This window comes from Gopherus evgoodei, chromosome 5 (assembly GCF_007399415.2).
Source record: "Gopherus evgoodei ecotype Sinaloan lineage chromosome 5, rGopEvg1_v1.p, whole genome shotgun sequence".
NCBI classification, from domain to species: domain Eukaryota; kingdom Metazoa; phylum Chordata; order Testudines; family Testudinidae; genus Gopherus; species Gopherus evgoodei.
The window spans coordinates 50,799,078-50,820,386 of NC_044326.1; the positions used below are offsets into that span (position 1 = coordinate 50,799,078).

Consider the following 21,309-nt stretch of genomic DNA (forward strand, 5'->3'; position numbering starts at 1 on the left):
TTCTTCCACTGCACAGACTTGTCACCCTCACAAGTCTCATAGAGACAGTCCAGGCCAGTCCTAAACACTACCTGCAGCTACTGGGTTAATTGACAGCATGCACCTTCGTCACTTCAAAATCTCTCGAACACCACTAACCAAACTCCTATCAGCGCTTTCCACAGTAAGGCACTCTCTTAGGTGGTGGAAAGACCCATCCAACATTTGAGCAGGCATTCCATTCGTGCAACCGTCACTAATGTTGATTGTAGTGACAGATGCCTCCCTATTAGGCTGGGGAGCCCACCCACACAAGCACAAGATTCAGGGCAAGTGGTCCTCCACAGAAGTGGCCTTCTATATCAGTCTTTTGGAGCAGAGAGCAGTCAGAAATGCCTGTGCACATTTTCTGCCATTCATCAAGAACACCCACACAAACATGACAGACAGTATGATATTTATTCTACATAAAATGCCACGGGGTGCCAGATCTCCCTCCCTCTGCATAGAAGCACTCAAACGTTGGAACTAGTGCATCCATTGCAACGTGCTACTATCAGCCTTCTACCTACTAGGGATACAGAATGTGACAGCTGACAGTTTCAGGTAGATCTTTTCTCAAGACCACGAATGGGAACTGAACTTAGAGGTGCTTCGCAACGTATTTGTCCCAACTACAGATCTCTTCGTTACTTACTGGCACAAGAAATGTCCTCGTTACTGCCAGAGCTGTCGGGGGAAACATTCACTGGAAGAAGCCCTCATCTTCCCATGAGACACTGACCTCTTGTATGCCTTTCCCCTATTTCCTTCTCTATCCAAAGTCTTGCTGAAAATTCAACAAGGCAAAGCAAGAATTATTCTGATTGCCCCCTCTTGGCCAAGACAAGTCTGGTTCTCTTACCTAGCATAGATGGCAGTATGTCCTATGGTTTCTCTTCAGCTCTTCCTCACCTTTTCTCTCAAAACAACAAGCAGATCTGCCGCCTCCATGCTTGGCTCCTTCTTGGTTCCAAGACTTGGAGGTTGAATGCTCTGATGAGGTGAAAGATGTGCTGTTACACAGCCGAAAGTCAACCACTTGATATACTTGCCTACAAAAATGGAAATGATTCAAAATTTGGTGTCATTCTAAGCACATAGATCCGGCCTCATTCTCCCTCCCCTCTGATTTTAGATTACATTTTAGACTTCAGAAGGTCAAAACTCTCGCTCAGCTCCCTTAAGGTGCACCTCGCAGCCATAATGTCCTTCTATAATCAAGTAGACAGATACTCCGTGTTCACACCTGGTGATGAATAGGTTCCTTAAAGACATTGGGAATATCTTCCTGCATGTGATACTACTTGCTCCAACATGGGATCTTAACCTAGTTCTCAGACCTCTGACTAGATCCCCCTTAGAGCAAGTTGCCATGGGCTCATCTTACACCTGTCCATGAAGACAGCATTTCTAATTACTGTTGCCTCAGCTAGGTGCATAAGAGAAATAGCAGCCCTGATGACACATGCACCATTCAAGATCTTTTAAAAAAAAAACAAACGATAAAGTAACTGAGGCCACATCTCAAGTTTCTCCCTAAAGTTGCCTCCACTTTCCATATGAATCAACAGATCCAGCTCCCTGTTCGTTTTCCCCAAATCACATTGACAGCAGGAAGGTAATTCTGGATATACTAGATGTTAGAAGAGCACTACCATTCTACTTGGACAGGACTAAGGACTTTAGGAAATCCCCTAAGCTCTTCCTTTTGTTTGTGGAAAGAGCCAAAGGTTCCGCAATATTGCTTCAAAGACTATCCAAATGCGTCTCTGGCGCCATTCATCTATTATCAATGGTGCAACCTGTTGTCTCTGTCGAGTCCATATGCACTCCATGAGGTCAGTTTCTACCTCAGTTACATTCCTTAAAGATGTTCCTATCTCAGAAATCTATAGAGCAGCAACCTGGGTCTCTGCCCACACTTTTGCAGAACATTAGGCAATTGCTGGAAATTTAGCCTCTGATGCCATCTTTGGCTCATCAGTTCTCTGTAGTAACAAACTGCACTACGATGTTCCAGTTCTCCAGGAGAGATACTGCTGTGAAGTCACCTAGAGTGGAACACCCATAGGGACACTACTCAAAGAGGAGGCAGTTACTTATCTTGTGTAATAACAATGGTTCTTTGAGATGTCTGCCCCTATGGGTACTCCACTACTTGCCCCCTTTACTTTGGAGTTCTCAATATGGGGCTCTGCAGTAGAGAAGGAACTGAGTGGGGTTTGCCTGCACAGCACTGCATAGCTTCAAAACAGACCATGAGGGAGGGACAGTGCATGTGCGGGCTGAACTGCTACCTAAAATCTCTGATTAGAGGTGATGGGGCACAGATACATCTACACTGGAGCACCCATAGGGAGAGACATCTCGAAGAACCATTGTTATTGCACAAGATGAGTAACTTCCTCATCCCAGAATGTCATTTATTTTAATAACTATTTAGGAAGTTTTAACAGGTGTATAAATCATTGACATGTAAATATCAGAACCAGAACAGTCATTACAACAGTGAGCTTATTTTTTATTTAGAGAAACAGTGGCACTTTTTATCACTTTTCTGATTGTCTGTACTTCAAAGGTCTTAAAAGGACAATCTGTTCTGGAAATATTTTTACTGATACTGGTATTTCAAAGTGCATAACACAACTGTAATATCTCTTCTTGCAAGGATTATCTCAGTTCATTATCTAGAATAAAACAAACACACCTGTGAAATAACCAAGAAATTATATTTAACAGTTAAACTGAAGTAGTTTATACAACTTGATCAAGATCACATAGCAAGCCAGTGATAGTCAAAACCCAGATTCCTGACTGTTCCTCTTCTAATCAGGTGACCACACTCTGTTCTTTCATACTGATCAGAATCTCTTCCCATCAAATTCTTATGATATATTGATCTTTGCCTCTATGGACTAGATTCAATTTTCTGGAGTGTATATAACACTGAGTGTCTTTCATCTGACTTCAGCATGATTTAGACAATGTTAGCCTCATAATATCCTGATGAGAGAGGCAATTATCCCCATTTTACAGGAGGAGAAACTGAATCTCAAACTAAATGACTTGTCTAATGTCATACAAAAAGTCTATGGCAGAGCTGGAATTAAAAGCATGTCTCCTTATGCCCAGACTGTAGTGGCTTCATCCTTGTGCTTTAGCTAAAGTTCTAATCATATCTTGTTAAAGGGATGAAGTTTCTTATATGTAAGTAGAGTTCTCAAACACTCTCATTTTGTTTAATTCAACTGCTTGTGTTAGTGGTGTGTGTGTGTGTGTGTGTGTATATAGCACTTGAATTGTATATGCCCCACCATTGTACAACAAGCAAATCTTATTCATTAATTCAAGAGTTTACTCCTTTGTTCTATCTTCAGGGAACTCTGCTTACAGGTAAGTTTTCTTTCTATTCTAAAGATGCCAAACTGATTTTTATTAAACATTGTTCAGAAGTGTTCTCTAGGCAAAGTACTTTTTGCTACATGGAACAGAACTATTAGGCCATCTGCCAATAATTATGTCATGCTGGCTGTGGTTTGGAGTTAATCAAAGAATGCATTATTTAAACCAAGTGCTTTGCCTTGTTAAGAACTTTTGCTCTCAGAACAAATACAACTGTTAAAAATAAGTGGACAGTGTGGTGCTGTGGTGACTGAAGTATTTTATGAATTCATAGCTCAGACTGGAAGCCTATTCATAATATTGTAGTTCAGAAGAAAACTGACTTTGGGGAATTGGGAGGTTTACATTATTTTATTGGCTGCATATCTCTACTGGAAACTTGCAAGCCATCTCTAATTATGTCATATTCTTAAGAACGTTACTACTTTACAAATCCCATATTTTGCCTAGAAACCCTCTTCCCTTTCTGCCTGCAGGAGAGTATCTCAAATATCATAACAGACCAAAACTAAAGGCCATTTAGTGTGATGTAAGAGCAATGATCTTTGGCTGGTTTAAAACAGTATAGTCAAGGTGATGAATGTGATGTCATATATATGTTCTACAACTGGATGAGATCTATCAAAGATTGTAGGAAAGTTTTGTGTTTAAACTATTGCATGAGTTAGACCTTTTGCAATTTCAGTAACACCCTTAGGTTACTAGCAGTATTGCATCTTTAAAAAATAGAAATCTTTATTAGTTAAAGCCTAATCCTCCCGATTTGTGCCCCTCTTTGGGTCCATGCAGAATGTTGCTGCTAAAATAATCTTCCTGTCAAGTCATTCTGTCCATAACTCTTTTTTTCCTGTGAATCCCTCTTCTGGTTTCTTCTTCTCCACTGATCAGTTATAATCTGTTCCTTGCTGTTAAGGCTGTACATGATGTAACTCCTTCCTCTGTTTATCTGCTCTTGTAGATCATTGCATTGTCCATGTCTAATGATTCTAGCCTCTGCCACTTGTTTGTTAGCTTCTTGCATAAGCAGTTTCATGCTTTATTGCAGGGGTGGGCAAACTATGGCCTGTGGGCCACATCCAGCCTGCGGGACCGTCCTGCCCGGCTCCTGAGCTCCTGGCCCCTCCTCTGCTGTCCCCCTTCCCCCGCAGCCTCAGCTCACTCGCTCTGCCACCAGTTCAATGCTCTGGGCGGCAGGGCTGTGAGCTCCTGGGGCAGTGCAACTGCAGAGCCTGGCCTGACCCCTGTGCTCCAGGCTGCGTGGTAAGGGGGCATGGAGCAGGGGAGGTTGTCTAGAGGGCAGGGAAGTGTGGGTGGTCATGAGGTGGGGCTGTGTATAGGGGTCGGGGCAGTCGTGTGGGGGGAATGGGGGTTGAATGGGGGAAGGGGTGCAAGGGGGAAGTCAGGAAGGATGGGGGATTGGATGGGGTGGCAGGGGGCAGGAGTTCCAGGGGCAGTCAGGGGACAGGGAGAAAGGATGGTTGGATGGGGCAGGGTGTCAGGAATGAGAGGAGGGATTGGATTAGGGGGGGCCAGATGCGGTCAGAGGACGGAGTGGAGGAGAGGTTGGATGGGGCAGGGGTCCAGGGGAGGGAAGAGATAGGAGGTGGGGGCTAGGCTACGACCCCCTCTCCTAACTGGCCCTCCATACAATTTCTGAAACCCAATGCAGCCCTCAGGCCAAAAAGTTTGTCTGCCCCTGCTTTATTCCCTGCTACCCCCTTCCTTATTGAGAGAGCCATTATTTGCTGCTTCAGATCCTTCCTGAAGACCCACTTCTGCTATGTGGTCTATGGAAAATGGCCCGTCTGGAGGCCAGTGGAAATATGGAGATCATATTTTCGTGTACATATAATACTGTATTAAATATAGATCTTAAACAGCAACTTGCAACCTACTAATTGTGTATCTAACTAATTTGCAACCCTATGCCCCTATTATTATTCTAGTTGTTCCCTCCCTCTGCTTTACCTTCTTTGTTTGAATTGTCAACTATTGCCTTAAAGAGAGAGTTCCTATCCCACAGAGTTTATTAATATCTCCTTCAAGTTTGTACTGCATCTGTTACAATGGGGAGCCAACCATGACTGTGACCTCCAGCAGATACAAACGATGGCAAATTGATATAGTATATTCACTTGTTGAACACCAAATTCACAACAGCCACATTCATTTGTTGAACAATAATTTTACTATTGTATTTTTCTGAATAAATTTAATCTGTTAATTTCCTGTGTCTATCTTATCACTGAATCCACCTAAAAAGGTGATAAGCTAGTTTTAAGGCTAGTGGAATTCTGTCAAGATCTCAGGAAATAAAAAAAGTAAAACAGAATATTTGAACCAAATTAACAGTATTAAGGCTAAATAAATACTATACTGTTCTATTAATGGCTTTTAATATTTTATTTGGAGAATAAAGTTTACGATGTATTGTACTGGTATCACACACTAATGCACTACCAAGAATTGTTTACATGCATCGGTGACACTGGTAATTTAAATATTCTTTAGTCAGTATCTTTCTATAGATAAGACAAATGACAAAAATTTACTGCTAAATGTCTAAAATGTCAGCAACATACGATTTAGTGTTATACGATGCACAAGGGAACTCATGTTAGGGTAGCTCCCATTATACGAGAAGTTTCAAGGGGAATACTCCCTTTTAACACACATCAGAAAAGCAAGTTAACAGATGTTAGTACTGTCTACACTACAGCTATGCTGGCATAGCCCCTTAGTATAGGCTACTGACAGAAGGAACACCACCTCCCAACATTGTTCGCTATGTTGACAGAAACACTCTTCTACTGGCATAGCTGTTCCTGCACTAGAGGTTTTGTCAGTCTGGGTTTGGGTGTTTTCATACCCCTCACCAATGTCACTATGCCAACATGAGTTTGTTTGGACCAAGCCACTGTGTGTAAGCTTTATGAAGCTTCTTGAACATCAAGAGAAATAAGGCATAAAAGTATTGCATGTCTAAATGGTTAAGTGAAACAAACTGCAAATGGAACTTCCTTGGCTTGCAGATTTTCCCAGGAAGTTTGGTAAAGGGGGGAGGGTTAGCTCAGTGGTTTGAGCATTGGCCTGCCAAACCCAGGTTTGTGAGTTCAATCCTTGAAGGGGCCATTTAGGGATCTGGGGCAAAAATCTGTCTGGGGATTGGTCCTGCTTTGAGCAGAGAGTTGGGCTAGATGACCTCCTGAGATCCCTTCCAACCCTAACATTCTATGATTCTGAATTGCCACTGATACAAAGGGCTTGGCTACACAGGGACACTCAGAAAAGTTAATCAGAATTAACAAAAGGTGTGAATTAAAAAAAAACAACAAGTTTTTGATAAATATCTTGTTGGGAGGAAGGCTTAGTCATCGTTTTCTATCTGTATTTTAACTAAATGCTCTAATATATTCGCTTTTAGGCTCATGTTCTAATGGTTATGGTAGCTCAGACTTTAACGTTATCAAATCATTATGCTTGGTCTTAACCTGTGATTAATGGACTGAGTTAAGAGGCGAGGCTTAAGAGTAACCTTTAGGTTCCTTAGATTTTTCCTTAGCAAAGTCTCATTGCATCAGAATCAGTATACAGAATTAGAAATGCATGTGTAACTAACCTTCAGTAATAGTACAGCAACCTAGTATCTTCAGAACTTCCATTTAGCAATGTGCTTTTTTTAAACTTTCTCACTGAAGAGTGCAACACTTCAATTTAAACACATCCAAAGCAACTGTGAGTTGTCATAAATTTATTCTTGACAGATTATTTTGTTCAAAACGATATTTGAAATAGAAGTCTCTTGCAAAAGTAACCTAACATAGGTACAGAATCTTTCTTGGCATTTATCATGACTAATATAGAGAACAGTCTTGTTCATGAATCCAAAATATAAACTGTTAATGCAAGGTGAGTGGAGTTAGTCCTGGGATGTCAAGATCTTTAAGTACTACACTTAGGAAGGAAAAATCAAATGCACAGATAAAGAATTGAAATAACTGAGTACGCAGTGGTACTGCAGAAAATGAGTGAATGAGTCAACAATATGATGTTACCCAAGGGTGGGGGGTGGGGGAGAGAAAGTGTCATTCTGGATTGTATTAACAAAAGTTCATTTGTAAGAACCAGGTGATAATTGTTCTGCTTTACTTGGCACTCTGTCCACTTTTGGGCACCATACTTTAAGAAAGATTTGAACTAACTGGAGGAGAATCCAGAGGACAGCAACAAATATTGAAGTTTGGAAAACCTAACCGATGAGGACAGCTTGAAAGAATTGGTCATGTTTAGTCTAGAGAAGAGAAGGCTGAGGGAGGACAAGTCTTTAAATATGTCCTCCATGCCAAATGAAGGTAGAAGTATTAATTGGCTTAGGTTGCAGGAAGGAAAGTGTAGGTTGGATATTAGAAGAAATTCTCTAAGGATAGTAAATCACTGTAACAGTTACCTAGGGAAGGTTTGGAATGCCCATCCTTGTAGTATTTTAAGAACAGGTTAGACAAGCATCTGTCATGGATGGTCTATATCTACTTAATGCTGCCTTAGCATGAGATGAACTAGATCCAGGGGTTCTCAACCTTTTTCTTTCTGATTTCTCCCCCAACCTGCTGTAACAATTCCATGGCCCATCTGTGCCATGACAAGTGTTTATCTCCATATAAAAAGCCAGGGCAAGTGTTAAGGGATAGCAAGCAGGGCAATTGCCTGGGGTCCCGGGCCACGTGAGGCTAAGTTGCTCAGGCTTCAGCCTCAGGTGGTGGGCCTTCGGCTTTCTGCCCTGGGCCCCAGCATTAGACTTGCTGGCCCTGCTTGGCAGACCCCCTGAAACTTGCTCGTGGCCCCCCTGTGGGTCCTGGACCCCTGGTTAAGAACCACTGAACTAGATGACCTCTTGAGGCTCTGCCCAAGGCTACATTTCTATAATTCTGCAATTTCTAAAAAATGCAGCAATTACTTGATACTAGCAGGTTATCTGACCTCCCCTTCTCTATGCTGTTTTATTGGCTACATTCCAACATGTACTATTTTGTTGCATTTACCTTTTCCATGTGAAAATTTGCATTCCCTTCTATTAAACTGTCACTCATAGCTGTAACTCAAGATTACTTCTAGTGAAGGTGATTGATTGTTTTGTGTATGTCATTTTCCAGTACCTTCTCCAAGTAAATTCCGGCCCCCTACAGCACCATCACCTCTGGCTCTCCGACAGCCAGTGAAAGCATTTAGTAACCATGGACCTGGTTCTGCTGCTGCTCCTCCAGAAGCTACACAACTGACACACAGCAGTTCTTCACCAGGACCTCTTGCAGTTCAGAATTCAGGCTCTCCAAGCCCTGCCAGCAGTATCAACAGTACTACTCTTACCAGACCGGCAGGGACAACAGGGGTGAGGAGTGGCTTGCCCAGACCTAGTGCCCCTTCTCTTGGGGGCATACCAGTGCCTCGCAGCAAACTTGCACAGCCTGTTCGCAGGTGAGTAATCTGAGGGGGGATTTTAAGTTCTGTATTCAGAAACTAATACTTTCCTTAACACTTCTTTTGTACCTGGTACATTGCTACAGAAAACTAGAGTAACTATTAACTTTAAAAAAAAAAAAAAAAAAAAAAGGAACATATAAAGGTAACCCAGGCCTACAGTATTGTCCACCCCTGCAAAAAGAGCTTGTATCAGATGTAAAGCTGATAGTATACTTGGATTGTACTGTTGAATGTAATGTAGAACTAAAGTTCTTTAATTTTAAAAGCGAGTATTTATCCCCACAGACAGACTCACACATTAAAGGTACATGCACTAGACAGTTACTTTAAGAAATGAGTAAAGAAGCAAAAGACAAATTCAAAAGCAGTGTTCAAATTTAAAAGATAAATCTGTTGGTGCACACTGCTAAACAAAAAATGCTGATATGCTAAACAATTCACATAAATCATGTGAAATACATTAAGATGTCCATAATGATGCTCGTAAAATAGATCAGTCCTTACCTGTTTTTTATTCTGCTGTGAATAAGTTCTGTTTACTGTTATGTTAGTTCAGATGCCAATCTTAGCTAATTGTTTGAATAGAAACAATAATGTGTTCAGAGATTTGTATTCAGTTCCAAGTTATCAGCTATCGAGCCCTTAAAAGGAATGGGCAATCTATGCAGGTTTTATTAATACTTGGCTCTTTTATGGAGCCTTTCTTAAATCATCTCAAAGTGCTATACAAACAGAGGAAACTTGAGGTACCAAGAGGAAGTAATTGCCCAAGTTTTCACAAAGGTCAGTGGCAGAATTGGAACAAGAACTGAGATCTTGACTTGTAAGTCCATTGTCCTCCCCAGCAGGCCACGCTGCCTTAAGTGAAATACTGCAGTGATTTAAAAACGTGGAGTCCTTGTGGCACCTTAGAGAATAATAAATTTATTTGGGCATAAGCTTTCGTGGGCTAGAGTTCTTTGTCTCTAAGGTGCCACAAGGACTCCTTGTTGTTTTTGCTGATACAGACTAACACGGCTTCCACTCTGAAACCTGTAGTGATTTAGATATTTAGGAAGAGGAACACACCTCAGGTGTTTTTGCTTATTTCTAAAATTTGTCATCAGGGTGTACAGGTCTCCTCACATGTGCATTAGAAAATAATTTAACTGTAGCTGTCATGCTGAAAATACATTTCTGCCACTGGGTACAATGGAAGTGCAGTGTCAGACTGTTAGTCTGTCTTCAGTATTTATTTAACAATCGTAAAATGTAATAAGGCTGCCTTATTTCTGACTGCAAACTCTTAATACTGGTCTTAATAGTCTCTTCTTAATGGCTCAATCACTATTGCATAACTGATCTCACTTTACAGCAAGATGTCCATTCCCATTACCAAATCAAATGTTTATTGTATCTAAACTTTACAATTATTTTAGTGTTTTTATGGTGAGAAGGTGATTTTCTTTTTGAAATTTTGTATTACTGGGCTGAACAAAATGGATGGATATTGTCCTTTCATCAATAAGGATTTGCCTGCTCTACTGTAAAACAGATGCATGTCATCAGATTGGATTCATGGTTCCACAATGTGTAGTTTTATAAAGTTCTCTACATTTAACCATTTACATATATGACTAAACACTTCATAAAAAACATAAGCTGTCAAAACATAAAATGTTAAATCTTGAACTTAGTATTTATTTTTTTAAGTGCAATGTAATACAGTGATGCTTCTGAAACAAAATGGTTAAAGCACATAGTTTAGTTTTCAAGAAAAAATAATTATACTCTTTTGTTAAGTTCATGTATGTTAATGATTTGAAGCTTGAACAAATTCAGTGCAAACCAAACTGAAATAAATCTCATTTTATTTTAGATCATTACCGGCTCCTAAAAGCTATGGCAACATGAAAGACGAGAGTTGGAAAGATGGCTGCTACTGAACTGCAAAGCTTAAAAATGCAAAGTTCACTGGTTAATGGACACTCCTTCACCAAGCTAAAAGACAGCTTGATATGCAGACTGTTCAGACGTGACTTTCAGGATTTGTAAAATCCCAGACCTCTGCCTTTAACTAGCACAAACTGGCAGAGATTTTAAAGCAGCACTTTAATGACATTTAACATCATATATTTGGTGATCATACAATCTCTTTTACATGGAATCGCTGTCATTTCTAGGGTTTTTTGTTTGTTTTTGCTTGCTAAAAATTGTATCAATTTGAGCATTTATGACAATGGCCAATGTTTGAACAAAAAAAACCTAACAAATGCCAAAGAAATGCCCATCTTGAAAAACAGCAAGTACAATAGCAAACTCCAATGTTCAAAACTTCATATTCAGGCATCTAATTCAGCAGAATGATTGATTGGTAAATATGTACTATTTAAACACGAGCATGTTAATCAGAGCCAGAGTTCTGATTGCAGATCACTACAGTGCTAATGAAACACCGGCTTAAAACAATTGCAGAAGGTTCTGGTTGGAAAAAGTGGTACATATATCCTTCAGAAATAATCCAGCAGTTCTCTCTGGAGGTATCCTAGAGTTGGTAAATAGTAGTCACGGCATTGTTTTATCATTAAAGGTTTGGATGTAGCAGACAAACACACATTCAGTTGGTGTAGGTTGCATCCTTTTTGTTTGTTTGACACATCAATTTTATGTGCTCTTATATTTTGATTGCCAAAAGGGCTTAGTATCAGTTGTACAATCTTTCTCAACCTTATAGTTCCTGGCTCAGGAAAGATGGCCTTTGCTTTTAGCACACTGCTAACTATTTAGGGAAACCTTTTTTATAGCAGGTTTCCTTAAAAAGGAAAGAGCAGCTAGTAGTAACCATTTGTTCTGATATCATCACACCACAATGCTTATAGCCTGGAACACAATTGTATATGCTAATAGTTAATAAGAAGGAAAGACAACTATGCACTTGTAACATACAAATTGTAAGGAAATGAGTTGTACTGTTGATGCCAAATGATATTCATTTAAGTAATGTTTCATGATATGAGGAAGTTTTCTGAATCCTACTTTTTACTTTTATCCATTTCTTAAATTGGTTTATTTTAAATTGTAAATATTTTTGCAGATGATGTTGCCCATGTTACTGTTTTAACTATGTACTTTGCCTTACATATCTGTATCTTACCTTGTTTGGTGACAGAGTATGAAATCTGCTACATATGTTTACAAACTATTAAATTCCTCTAGTGGCTCTCAGACTTACCTATTGACATTTACATTGTTTTCACCTATTCTTATTAGCAATCTTGCTAACATTTTACTCAGTGGAAAAATTCTTTCTTAAAATTAACATACAGACTGCTTTTTCTGTTCTATTTTGGAAGATTTGTAATATAAAGGTTTAAAACTAAAAATGTGTTGGGAGGATCAGTTAAACAGGGAGTACTGTTTTTTATGTGTAGAATTTTTCAGGACAAGATTTCTGGATGCGTTGTTTGCAGCAATGGCTAACATGATGGTATCTTTTGTACAATGACTGGAGAACACTAAAAGCTTTACATTGGATTGGATGGTAGGTAGCTTTTAACCCCATTAGTACCAGCACTTTGAAGTGTAAGTGCATTTTGATTCCCACCACTAAGAGGATAATTGATCCTGGAATTCCAGAGAACTCTGGACTTTTGGACCAGTGTTAACTTTACTGGATGAAAAGCCATGCAACACTACTTGAGATGGGAAAAGCCAAATCGAAAGTTTTTTAGGGACAAGACTGCAACTGTGACTACTCAAGCAGCTGCAAGCACAATTTGTATCAATAATGAAAAGACTTCATACCATGATGACTAAGATCTCTCAAGTGTGACTACCCTCTGAAGTCAGGGCATCAAATATACTGTAACTCAGTAGGAAAACTGCAGCAGGGGTTATAAAAGAGCTACCTTGCACTATTCGACCAGTACGTGCTACTGATCTAGGCTTCAGTCATTTGCTGGCATAGAAAATGTATTTCAGTTACTGGTATCTCATGTAACTAGTATAAGAAACTATCCAGCCTCACTAACAAAGCCCAGACATTTGTTTAAAATGTTACAAAGCAATGCTGCAGTCTTCAGTAAAAGAGAAGGTATTTTAATTGGTGGGTTTTATTATGAAAATATTGAATTGATTTTTTTAGTTTTGAAAATCAGAAAATTCAGATGAAGATATTCAGGTTAATTTTTTAAATAAAGGCTGCATCAGAGTATTGTGTACATTATTTATTTTTTTAAATTCCAGCAATTACCTTCAATAAGTGATGAAGGTATGTTGTGCTTAAGTTACATAAGCATCCTTTTATCTGCTGTCCTACTCCCACAGAAATATAGCTAATAATTTCCTGAAGAGAGAAACAATCTGTTTACTAGGAAGCCTTTGAGCAGTACCAGTTTCTCAATATCAGGAAATCCTAGATCTTTCTGTGTTTAGAGATTCAGATATAGTGCAGAAGTGTGGAAATATGGACTTGATAAACTAGTGCCTATGATTTACTTAACTTATGTTTGATATAGTAGTAAGGGTTTTATGAATGTGGATTATTTTTTGTGCCAACAGCTCGGAATTGTCATATGTATGTGGGCAGAAAGACTTGAATTCTGCTTCCAAAGTTATTTAATTTTTCTGTGTTTGAATGTTTTTGTAAGTGTTAATAAGTGTAAAAAATGGAAAAATATAAATATTCACAGAGCACTTTTCTTGTGGATCATTTTTCTATAAAACCTATTTGTTTGAAAGTTTCAACTCTCTAGAGACCATTCTAAATGTGTATGACGTTGCCAAACTCTGAAAATCAGTTTTTTAAATTGGGGATTGTTAATAGTTTACTTTCTTAAAAATTAACTTCAGATTTCAGTGACTCAGTAATCAGACCTATTGCTTATTGGCTCTCTTAATTAATGTGTTGAGTCTAATTGGTTACGTATTTGGCCCAGTCGTGTTCATCTGTGGTTTTAGTACAGAAGATTGAAATTAGACGTCTATTAAATGTGAAGGCCTCTGTTTTTGATCTTATGCATTGTCTTTTCAGATCACATGAAACTGGATTCAGATATTTATCCAGCCTGAATTGTGCATGTGCAGGTCCAGATAAATGATCTGGGAAAAGGGGTAGACAGTGAGGTGGCAAAATTTGCAGATGATACAAAATTACTGAAGATAGTTAAGACCCAGGCAGACTGCAAAGAGCTACACAAGGATCTCTCAAAACTGGGTGACTGGGCAACAAAATGGCACATGAAATTTAATGTTGATAAATGCAAAGTAATGCACATTGGAAAGCATAATCCCAACTATACATATAAAATGATGGTGTCTAAATTAGCTGTTACCACTCAAGAAAGAGATTTTGGAGTCATTGTGGATAGTTCTCTGAAAACATTCACTCAATGTGCAGTGGTAGTCAAAAAAGTTAACGGAATGCTGGGAATAATTAAGGAAGGGATAGATAATAGGATTGAAAATATCATGTATATCATCAATAACAGGATGCTGGGAATCATTAAAAAGGGGATAGAGAATAAGATGCAGAATATCTTATTGCCCTTATATAAATCGATGGTATGCCCACATCTTGAATACTGCGTACAGATGATGTCTTATCTCAAAAAAGATATACTGGCATTAGAAAAGGTTCAGAGAAGGGCAACTAAAATGATTAGGGGTTTGGAACGGATCCCATATGAGAAGAGATTTAAGAGGCTAGAATTTTTCAGCTTGGAAAAGAGGAGACTAAAAGGGGGGATATGATAGAGGTATATAAAATCATGAGTGAGGTGGAGAAAGTAAATAAGGAAAAGTGATTTACTTGTTCCCATAATACAAGAACTAGGGGTCACCAAATGAAATTAATGGGCAGCAGGTTTAAAGCAAATAAAAGGAAGTTCTTCACACAGCGCACAGTCAACTTGTGGAACTCCTTGCCTGAGGAGGTTGTGAAGGCTGGGATTATAACAGCGTTTAAAAGAGAACTGGATAAATTCATGGAGGTTAATTAATTAATGGCTATTAATGGCTATTAGCTGGAATGGGTAAGGAATGGTGTTCCTAGCCTCTGTTTGTCAGAGGATGGAGATGGATGGCAGGAGAGAGATCACTTGATCATTACCTGTTAAGTTCACTCCCTCTGGGCACCTGGCATTGGCCACTGTCGGCAGACAGGATACTGAGCTAGATGGACCTTTGGTCTGAACCAGTAGGGCCATTCTTATGTTATATTCTTCAATACATAGTGTGCCCTTAATTTTCACTGTTGAATTGACAGTAAAACTAGCTAGTGAACTTCCTTGAATAGTCCAGGTTGGCAAAAGATATTTCCAAGTTATGGAATCCAATAGCTTTTTACTTAACCAGGTCCAAATTACATTAGAATTCTAAATATATGGAACCTTATGCACCAAGAGATGACTGGCCAGGAGCTAACATCCATAAACCCAGGAAGTACATTAATTTGTATCTTTGCTTCTTGTACCAAACAATCCTTTCTAATGTATTAACTTTATTCTGTTCTGCCCCACCTATTTGTGACACCCTCTTCAACATCAGGTTAGGCTTCTTTCTGAGTTTGGGAATTTGCTCAATGTTATACATTCTGGTACAGGTGAGTATATGCAAAACCCCATGTCCAGAAAAAGACCAAATTCTGCAGCAAGGTTAATTTACTGATATCCAGTTAATACCCTTCATGCTCATCTCACCCACAACTAAACATACTCACAATGATAGCTTATTTGAAAATACTCATTCTGGAGCAAAAATATTGAATTGGATGGTATCTGGTGAAAAATGCCAAATTCCTCCACAGCACAGCCACTATAGCCAGAGTGCTCTGAGTATCATGACTGGGGCAGTTTACATCTCTCAGAGCTGTTTCAGGCTCTTTGCACATGCAGGGAATAAATTCACATCCAGTCAACATTTTAGAGATTATTTTCAACCATAAAACTGGAAACTTAATTTTAAAAATGAAAGTGGGTGTTCTGAATCACAATTCTGCTGCACTGTGGGTGTATTCTGTTACAAATTGTTGAGTCATGGAATACAGGAGCCGCAGGCTATTTGCAAGTTCCCTTATAATGCCATCTTTTTAACCTTGTTTCTGGCATCAGTATATGTAAAAATCCTACGTACTCCATCTTTTCTTCAGCACTGTACAAAAGTGTAATAAATCATTCATAATTTCTATGTCACACCAAAAACTCAGCACATTTAGGCTGCCCTCAACATTTTATTTGTGGTTAAAATGGTGCCTTAGAACTGTTGTATTGTCTTCCAACTATGGAAAGGGTTTATGATGCTGGACTCTACCTTCCATATATTCACTCCTAATAGCTGATTTAGAGTCCACAGTTTTACTAAACTGCACAAACTCTTCATAGCCCTTTGGCATACTCCAGCCACATTCCATTGAATAATTTTCCTATCCCTCTAATTGTGTCCCCTCAACTCATTTAATCACTTGACACTGGATCTTTTTTTCCTTAGTTATATACAAGGATTGTAAAGAAGTGATGTTAACCATGCAACAGATGTAAACACTGGCCCTATTTATAAATTTATTTTTGACTGTCCCTGCCTGCAGGTATATGGGATCTTGGGGAGCAATTACCACACAGCTGGGGTTCCAATTAATTTCTTTATTAAAGGGGAAAAAAAAGGAAGTGGTGGGAATTTAATAATGAAATACGATGTGATGGGGTGTATAGGGTGTTCACAATAGACAACGATGGGGGGGTTCTTATTGAACAGTGTAGGGAGTTCTAATAGTGGGCTACAGCAAGTGGGGTTCAGCACAATGGGATACAGTACAGTCACTAAGCAACTCTAGATACAGTGTGGAAATGCAAAGCGTACCCAAAAGAAATGCAAAATAAAATGGTAGCTTCTATATGAGTTAATAGCTAGATACACAATGTAACACAGTGGCATCAATGTAAATACAAAGTATATCAGAAAAGTGGAGGCAACCAATGGGGTGTTATAATTACAAGTAAAATGTGAGTTACAGTACAACAATACAATATCAATATAAAGGCTGGGTCAAGAAACAGGAGGGGGGGGGAATGAATGGTTAGTGGTGTGCAGACGAGCGGCTGGAAGCAGTGAGAGACTCTGAAGCCCTGCAGGGTAAGGACAAGGGAGCAGTGTGATGGTGATCTTCGGTAGGGGAGGGGCAGCGGAGAAGTGTAAAGAAGAGCAGAGAGAGGTTTAAGCAACAAGCGGACACCAAAAATAAAGGTAAAAAAAACAGCAAAGGGTTTGGGAAGTTTCACAGGGGGAGAAGCAGCAAGGGGTTTGGGAAGTTCGGAGGGTGATGCAGACGTGGGCGGGGGAAGCAGCAAGGAGTTGGGAAGTTCGGAGGGTGATGCAGATGCGGGGAAAAAGCAGCAAAGGGTTATAACGGAGACACGGAGGAGCACACAGAGGGGGAGATTGGAGCGGGGGAAAAACAGACACAGGAAAGTTCAGGGAGAGATCGGGACAGCAGGAAGGCGAATTTAAGCAGCAAAAACCTTATCTATCTTAACCAACGACTAGGCAAAACAACAAATATCACAATTCTAAGCAAAGCTATAACAAGCAACTATACGGAGCAACAAAACAGTAAACTATAACAAGGCAGTTGAAACTTACAAGCTCTACAATCTTAAACTATGACTTATTAAACTAAAAAAACCCAAGACCTATGGTGCACCTTATGCTATGGGGAGGTAACAGAGGGCAGAGTGGTATGTGTCCAGGACCCAGCTCCCAAGGAAGCCAAGGGATGGTGGCTACAGCGGTGGATACAGCTGAAAGCAGAGAGCCCCAAGGCAAAGCCCACAGGAGCAGAGCTTAGCAGCGGCACAAACTTATTTTTAGCGGCAAAGAGCCCTGGAGTTTAAGAGAGGTTTTAAGACACAGACCAAGGTTTAGCTTGAGTCTGTGTGCTGGGGAAACAGAGCCAGCAGCTAAAATAATAAAATAAAAGTATAGAAAGTTTTGCAGAGGGATTCTTACCAGTCCCCAAGGCAGCAGCAAAGGCAGAAGCAGCAGCAACATCAGAAGAGGCAAGGAGGGCTCGGTACAGTCTCAATAATCAGGAGATCTCTCAGGTAGCAATTCGTTCTTCGTGGGGGGGAGGGGCGTTCAAAAAACGGGTACGCTCAAAAATAAAACGAGAGCGGAGAAAGGACCCCCCCAGAACCCCTGGCTGATCAGACCAGGCAGCAATGCAGGAACCTTTCTGAGGTGTGTTTCAAAAATGTCACAAAATTGTCACAAAAATGTCTCTCTGTCACAGGGGAGGGGGCACAGGGAAAAAACTGAAGGTAAGCCCAGAGACATGCCTGGACATAGTCCTGTGCAATAGGTGACTCAAGAGCACATGAGGCCTATTACTCATCCCCAGGATCTTAAAAACACATTAGGTCTTGCAGCTCTGGACATTGCCTACCCTACACCAAGCCCAGGCTCAATGAGGTGATAACAGGACTAACCCTTTGAACAGGGCAGTGGTCCCACTTAGCATGCAGCACAAGTGGCCATCCCTTTGAGAAGGGCAATGGCTCTTGTTAAACAACTTAAGGGGCCCTCCCTTTGAGAAGGGCAGTGGCCCTGGTAAACAACTTAACAGCCAGGGAAGGGCAGCCACAGGAGAACAGAAAACAAAATGGAGTCCAGGGACAGCTGTAAGAAACAAAATGGAATAGGGGATCGCTGTAACAGACATTGACTATGTTAGAAGTAAGATGTTGACACTTCTTCTACTCTATCGGGTTGCTTTCATTTAAAGTTAGAGGGCAAAGAATTTTCAGCTACGCTAATTTGAGCACCTACCGCACACTTATACCAGTGTAATATTTAACATGGCCTTATACAAAAAGCTCATCCAATGCTAGAGTGACATCTACTGGTAGCATCGCTGTAATCTCTTGTCAAGAGGACATGTATCTAGGTCAGCTTTGTCTAGATCAGGGGTTCTTAAACGGGGTTGTGATCCTCTCGGGGTCTTGAAGTTATCACTGTCATGAGCTGTCAGCCTCCACCCCAAACCCCGCTTCACCTCCAGCATTTATAATGTTAACTATTTTTAAAAGTGTTTTTAATTTCTAAGTAGAGGTCTCACTCAGAGGCGTGCTGTGTGAAAGGGGTAACCAACACAAAAGTTTGAGAACCACTGATCTAGATGGACTAGGTTTAAGGCTAGATTTCACTGTGACCCCAAAAAAGCCTATTCCCTCAATCTTGCTGAATTCACTATTTTCCTTGTCTAGCCTCAACCCGTATTTAATGGCATTTTCAAACCCAACAAAAGTTTCAGCACTGAATTTGAAGGCTTAGTTAAAGTTGTTCAATTACAATGTATTTATCAAATACTAAAAATTTCATAATCAAATTCTAGCTTCATCTTTTCTCCTCTCCCCACAAAAGCTTTGTGAAAAGAAACTACCATCACGCTGCAATGCTACAATTTAGAGTGCAGCAGAAAAAAACATACTCTTTTCTTCCCACTTCACTATTCAAAGCTGGTGAAACGTATCTATTAGTTGAGCTTTACAGGTTGGCTGTCCAAGCCGTCATGTTACACCGCTGGTTTGAAATCAGTTTTCCTTTTTCTGATGAACCCCACCAAGACTTATTTTAAGGTGTTTTTTATTCTCTTTGACATCTTTGTCATGGGGCCTATATGGCATTTTATAGAGTTAGCAACACCACCAGCTACTCCACCACCCACTGTTGACATATGTTGGGGTTGATCTGAGACTGCTTATTGAATATTTGCAGCTGTTCTGCATTATCTACAGGATGGTCTCCTATCTACTACCCAGGGATGTGCCTCATGGGAGCTGGTTGCTCCTTCACAGGCCGAGAAAAACATACCATAGCTTTTTTTCCCTTGTATGCTCAAATAAGAAATGCCTAGTGTGGGTTGCACGGCCTAGCTAGAGACACTTATACCACTGAGATTCAGCTAAGGGCCATCAACTGGCTGCAGAAGGTCAGTCTGTGGCCTACTGTAATTTACAACCCCGCGTTAGGTGCCTAAGCTCCATATATGGAAAGTGCCTAATGGCCCTCATAGAAGCCAGCCTGCTGCGTGGGCAGCTGCCTCATCTAGCCAATACGAAGTGCCAATGAGCATGGTGTGGCCTAAGGCCCATCCCCTCTAAGGCACCTAGGCACCTGTGGCTACGCAGGAGCCAGCGGCATGAACACTCCAAGTGCCTCAGCAAGTCTGTCCTCTTTCAAGCAAAACCAAGGAGGTGCTGATACCACCCATCCTTTTAGCCTTTATCCCAGTCATCAGAGCACTTCGCCAGGGTGTGGGAGACTGGGGCTCACTTCTCCCTGCTGACGTGGAGAAAAGACCTCCCAGGTGGTTGCCCTCATCCTCCTAATGCAGGGATGTCCCAACCGAGAGAGAGAGAAACAGCATGGTTAGGGCCCTACCAAATTCATGGACATGAAAAATGTCACGAACTGTGAAATCTGGTCTTTTGTGTGCTCTTACTCTATACTACATAGCTTTCATGGGGGAGACCAGTGTTTCTCAAATTGGGGGTCTTGACTCAAAATAAAGTTGCAGGGGGGTAGCATGGTTATTTTAGGGAGCTTGCAGTATTGCAACCCTTACTTCTGCGCTGCCTTCAGAGCTGGGTGGCCAGAGAGTGGTGGCGCCCAGCTCTGAAGGAAGCACAGAAATAACAGTGGCATAGTATGGTATTGCCACTCTTCTGCACTGCTGCCTGCAGAGCTGGGCAGCTGGAGAATGGCAGCTGCTGACTGAGGGCCCAGCTTTGCAGGCAGCAGTGCAGAAGTAATGGTGGCAATACCATACCCTGCCATCCTTACTTCTGTGGTGTGCTGGCAGCGGCTCTGCTCAGAGCTGGGCTCCCAGCCAGCAACCACTGTTCTCTGGCTGCCCAGCTCTGAAGGCAGAGCTGCTGACAGCAGCAGTGCAGAAAGTAAGGGTAGCAGTATTGCAACCCCCCATACAATAACCTTATTAGCCCCCACAACTCCTTTTTGAGTCAAGACCTCTACAATTACAACACTGTGAAATTTCAGATTTAAAGAGCTGAAATCATGAAATTTCAATTTTTAAAATCCTATGACCATGAAATTGACCAAAATGGACCCTAAATTTGGTGGGGCCCTAAGCATGGTGCAACAAACCCTATCGCAGTTCCATCCAAAGGAAGCATCACCCTCAGACTGGCCTTACCCTCACTGAGCTGCTCAACCCAGCTTTAGAGCCAGAGGTGTGGCCCAAATCAGATACACTACAACAGAGACTCTGGTCCTGCATACACAGAGTTATTATGTGTTTCCATTTACTGGCACCTGCTCCAGCATCTCTGAAAATGTGAACAAGGGCAGAAAGTACATTTAAATAAAGCAAATTAGGGCCTCCTCGCCTCGCTTCCATAGTTCAGTAATGATAAA

The 21,309-nt window shown here is 40.7% G+C and overlaps 1 protein-coding gene and 1 long non-coding RNA gene across 4 annotated transcripts in view; one reads left to right on the forward strand and one right to left on the reverse strand.

Annotated features, from left to right (window-relative positions):
* The window catches only part of SLAIN2 (SLAIN motif family member 2), a 62,457-nt gene extending 48,882 nt beyond the window's left edge, over positions 1-13,575 (forward strand). For both annotated transcript variants that reach the window (XM_030563438.1, XM_030563439.1), the window contains 2 exons: positions 8,574-8,895; positions 10,760-13,575. In XM_030563438.1, the coding sequence (XP_030419298.1) occupies positions 8,574-8,895; positions 10,760-10,826 (389 nt within the window). In that variant the 3' untranslated portion in view covers positions 10,827-13,575. The remainder of the gene's footprint in view (positions 1-8,573; positions 8,896-10,759) is intronic.
* LOC115652007 overlaps positions 1-21,309 on the reverse strand; it is a 67,728-nt gene that overhangs the window by 16,461 nt on the left and 29,958 nt on the right. For both annotated transcript variants that reach the window (XR_004000507.1, XR_004000506.1), the window contains exon 2: positions 884-1,073. This is a non-coding gene — a long non-coding RNA (uncharacterized LOC115652007). The remainder of the gene's footprint in view (positions 1-883; positions 1,074-21,309) is intronic.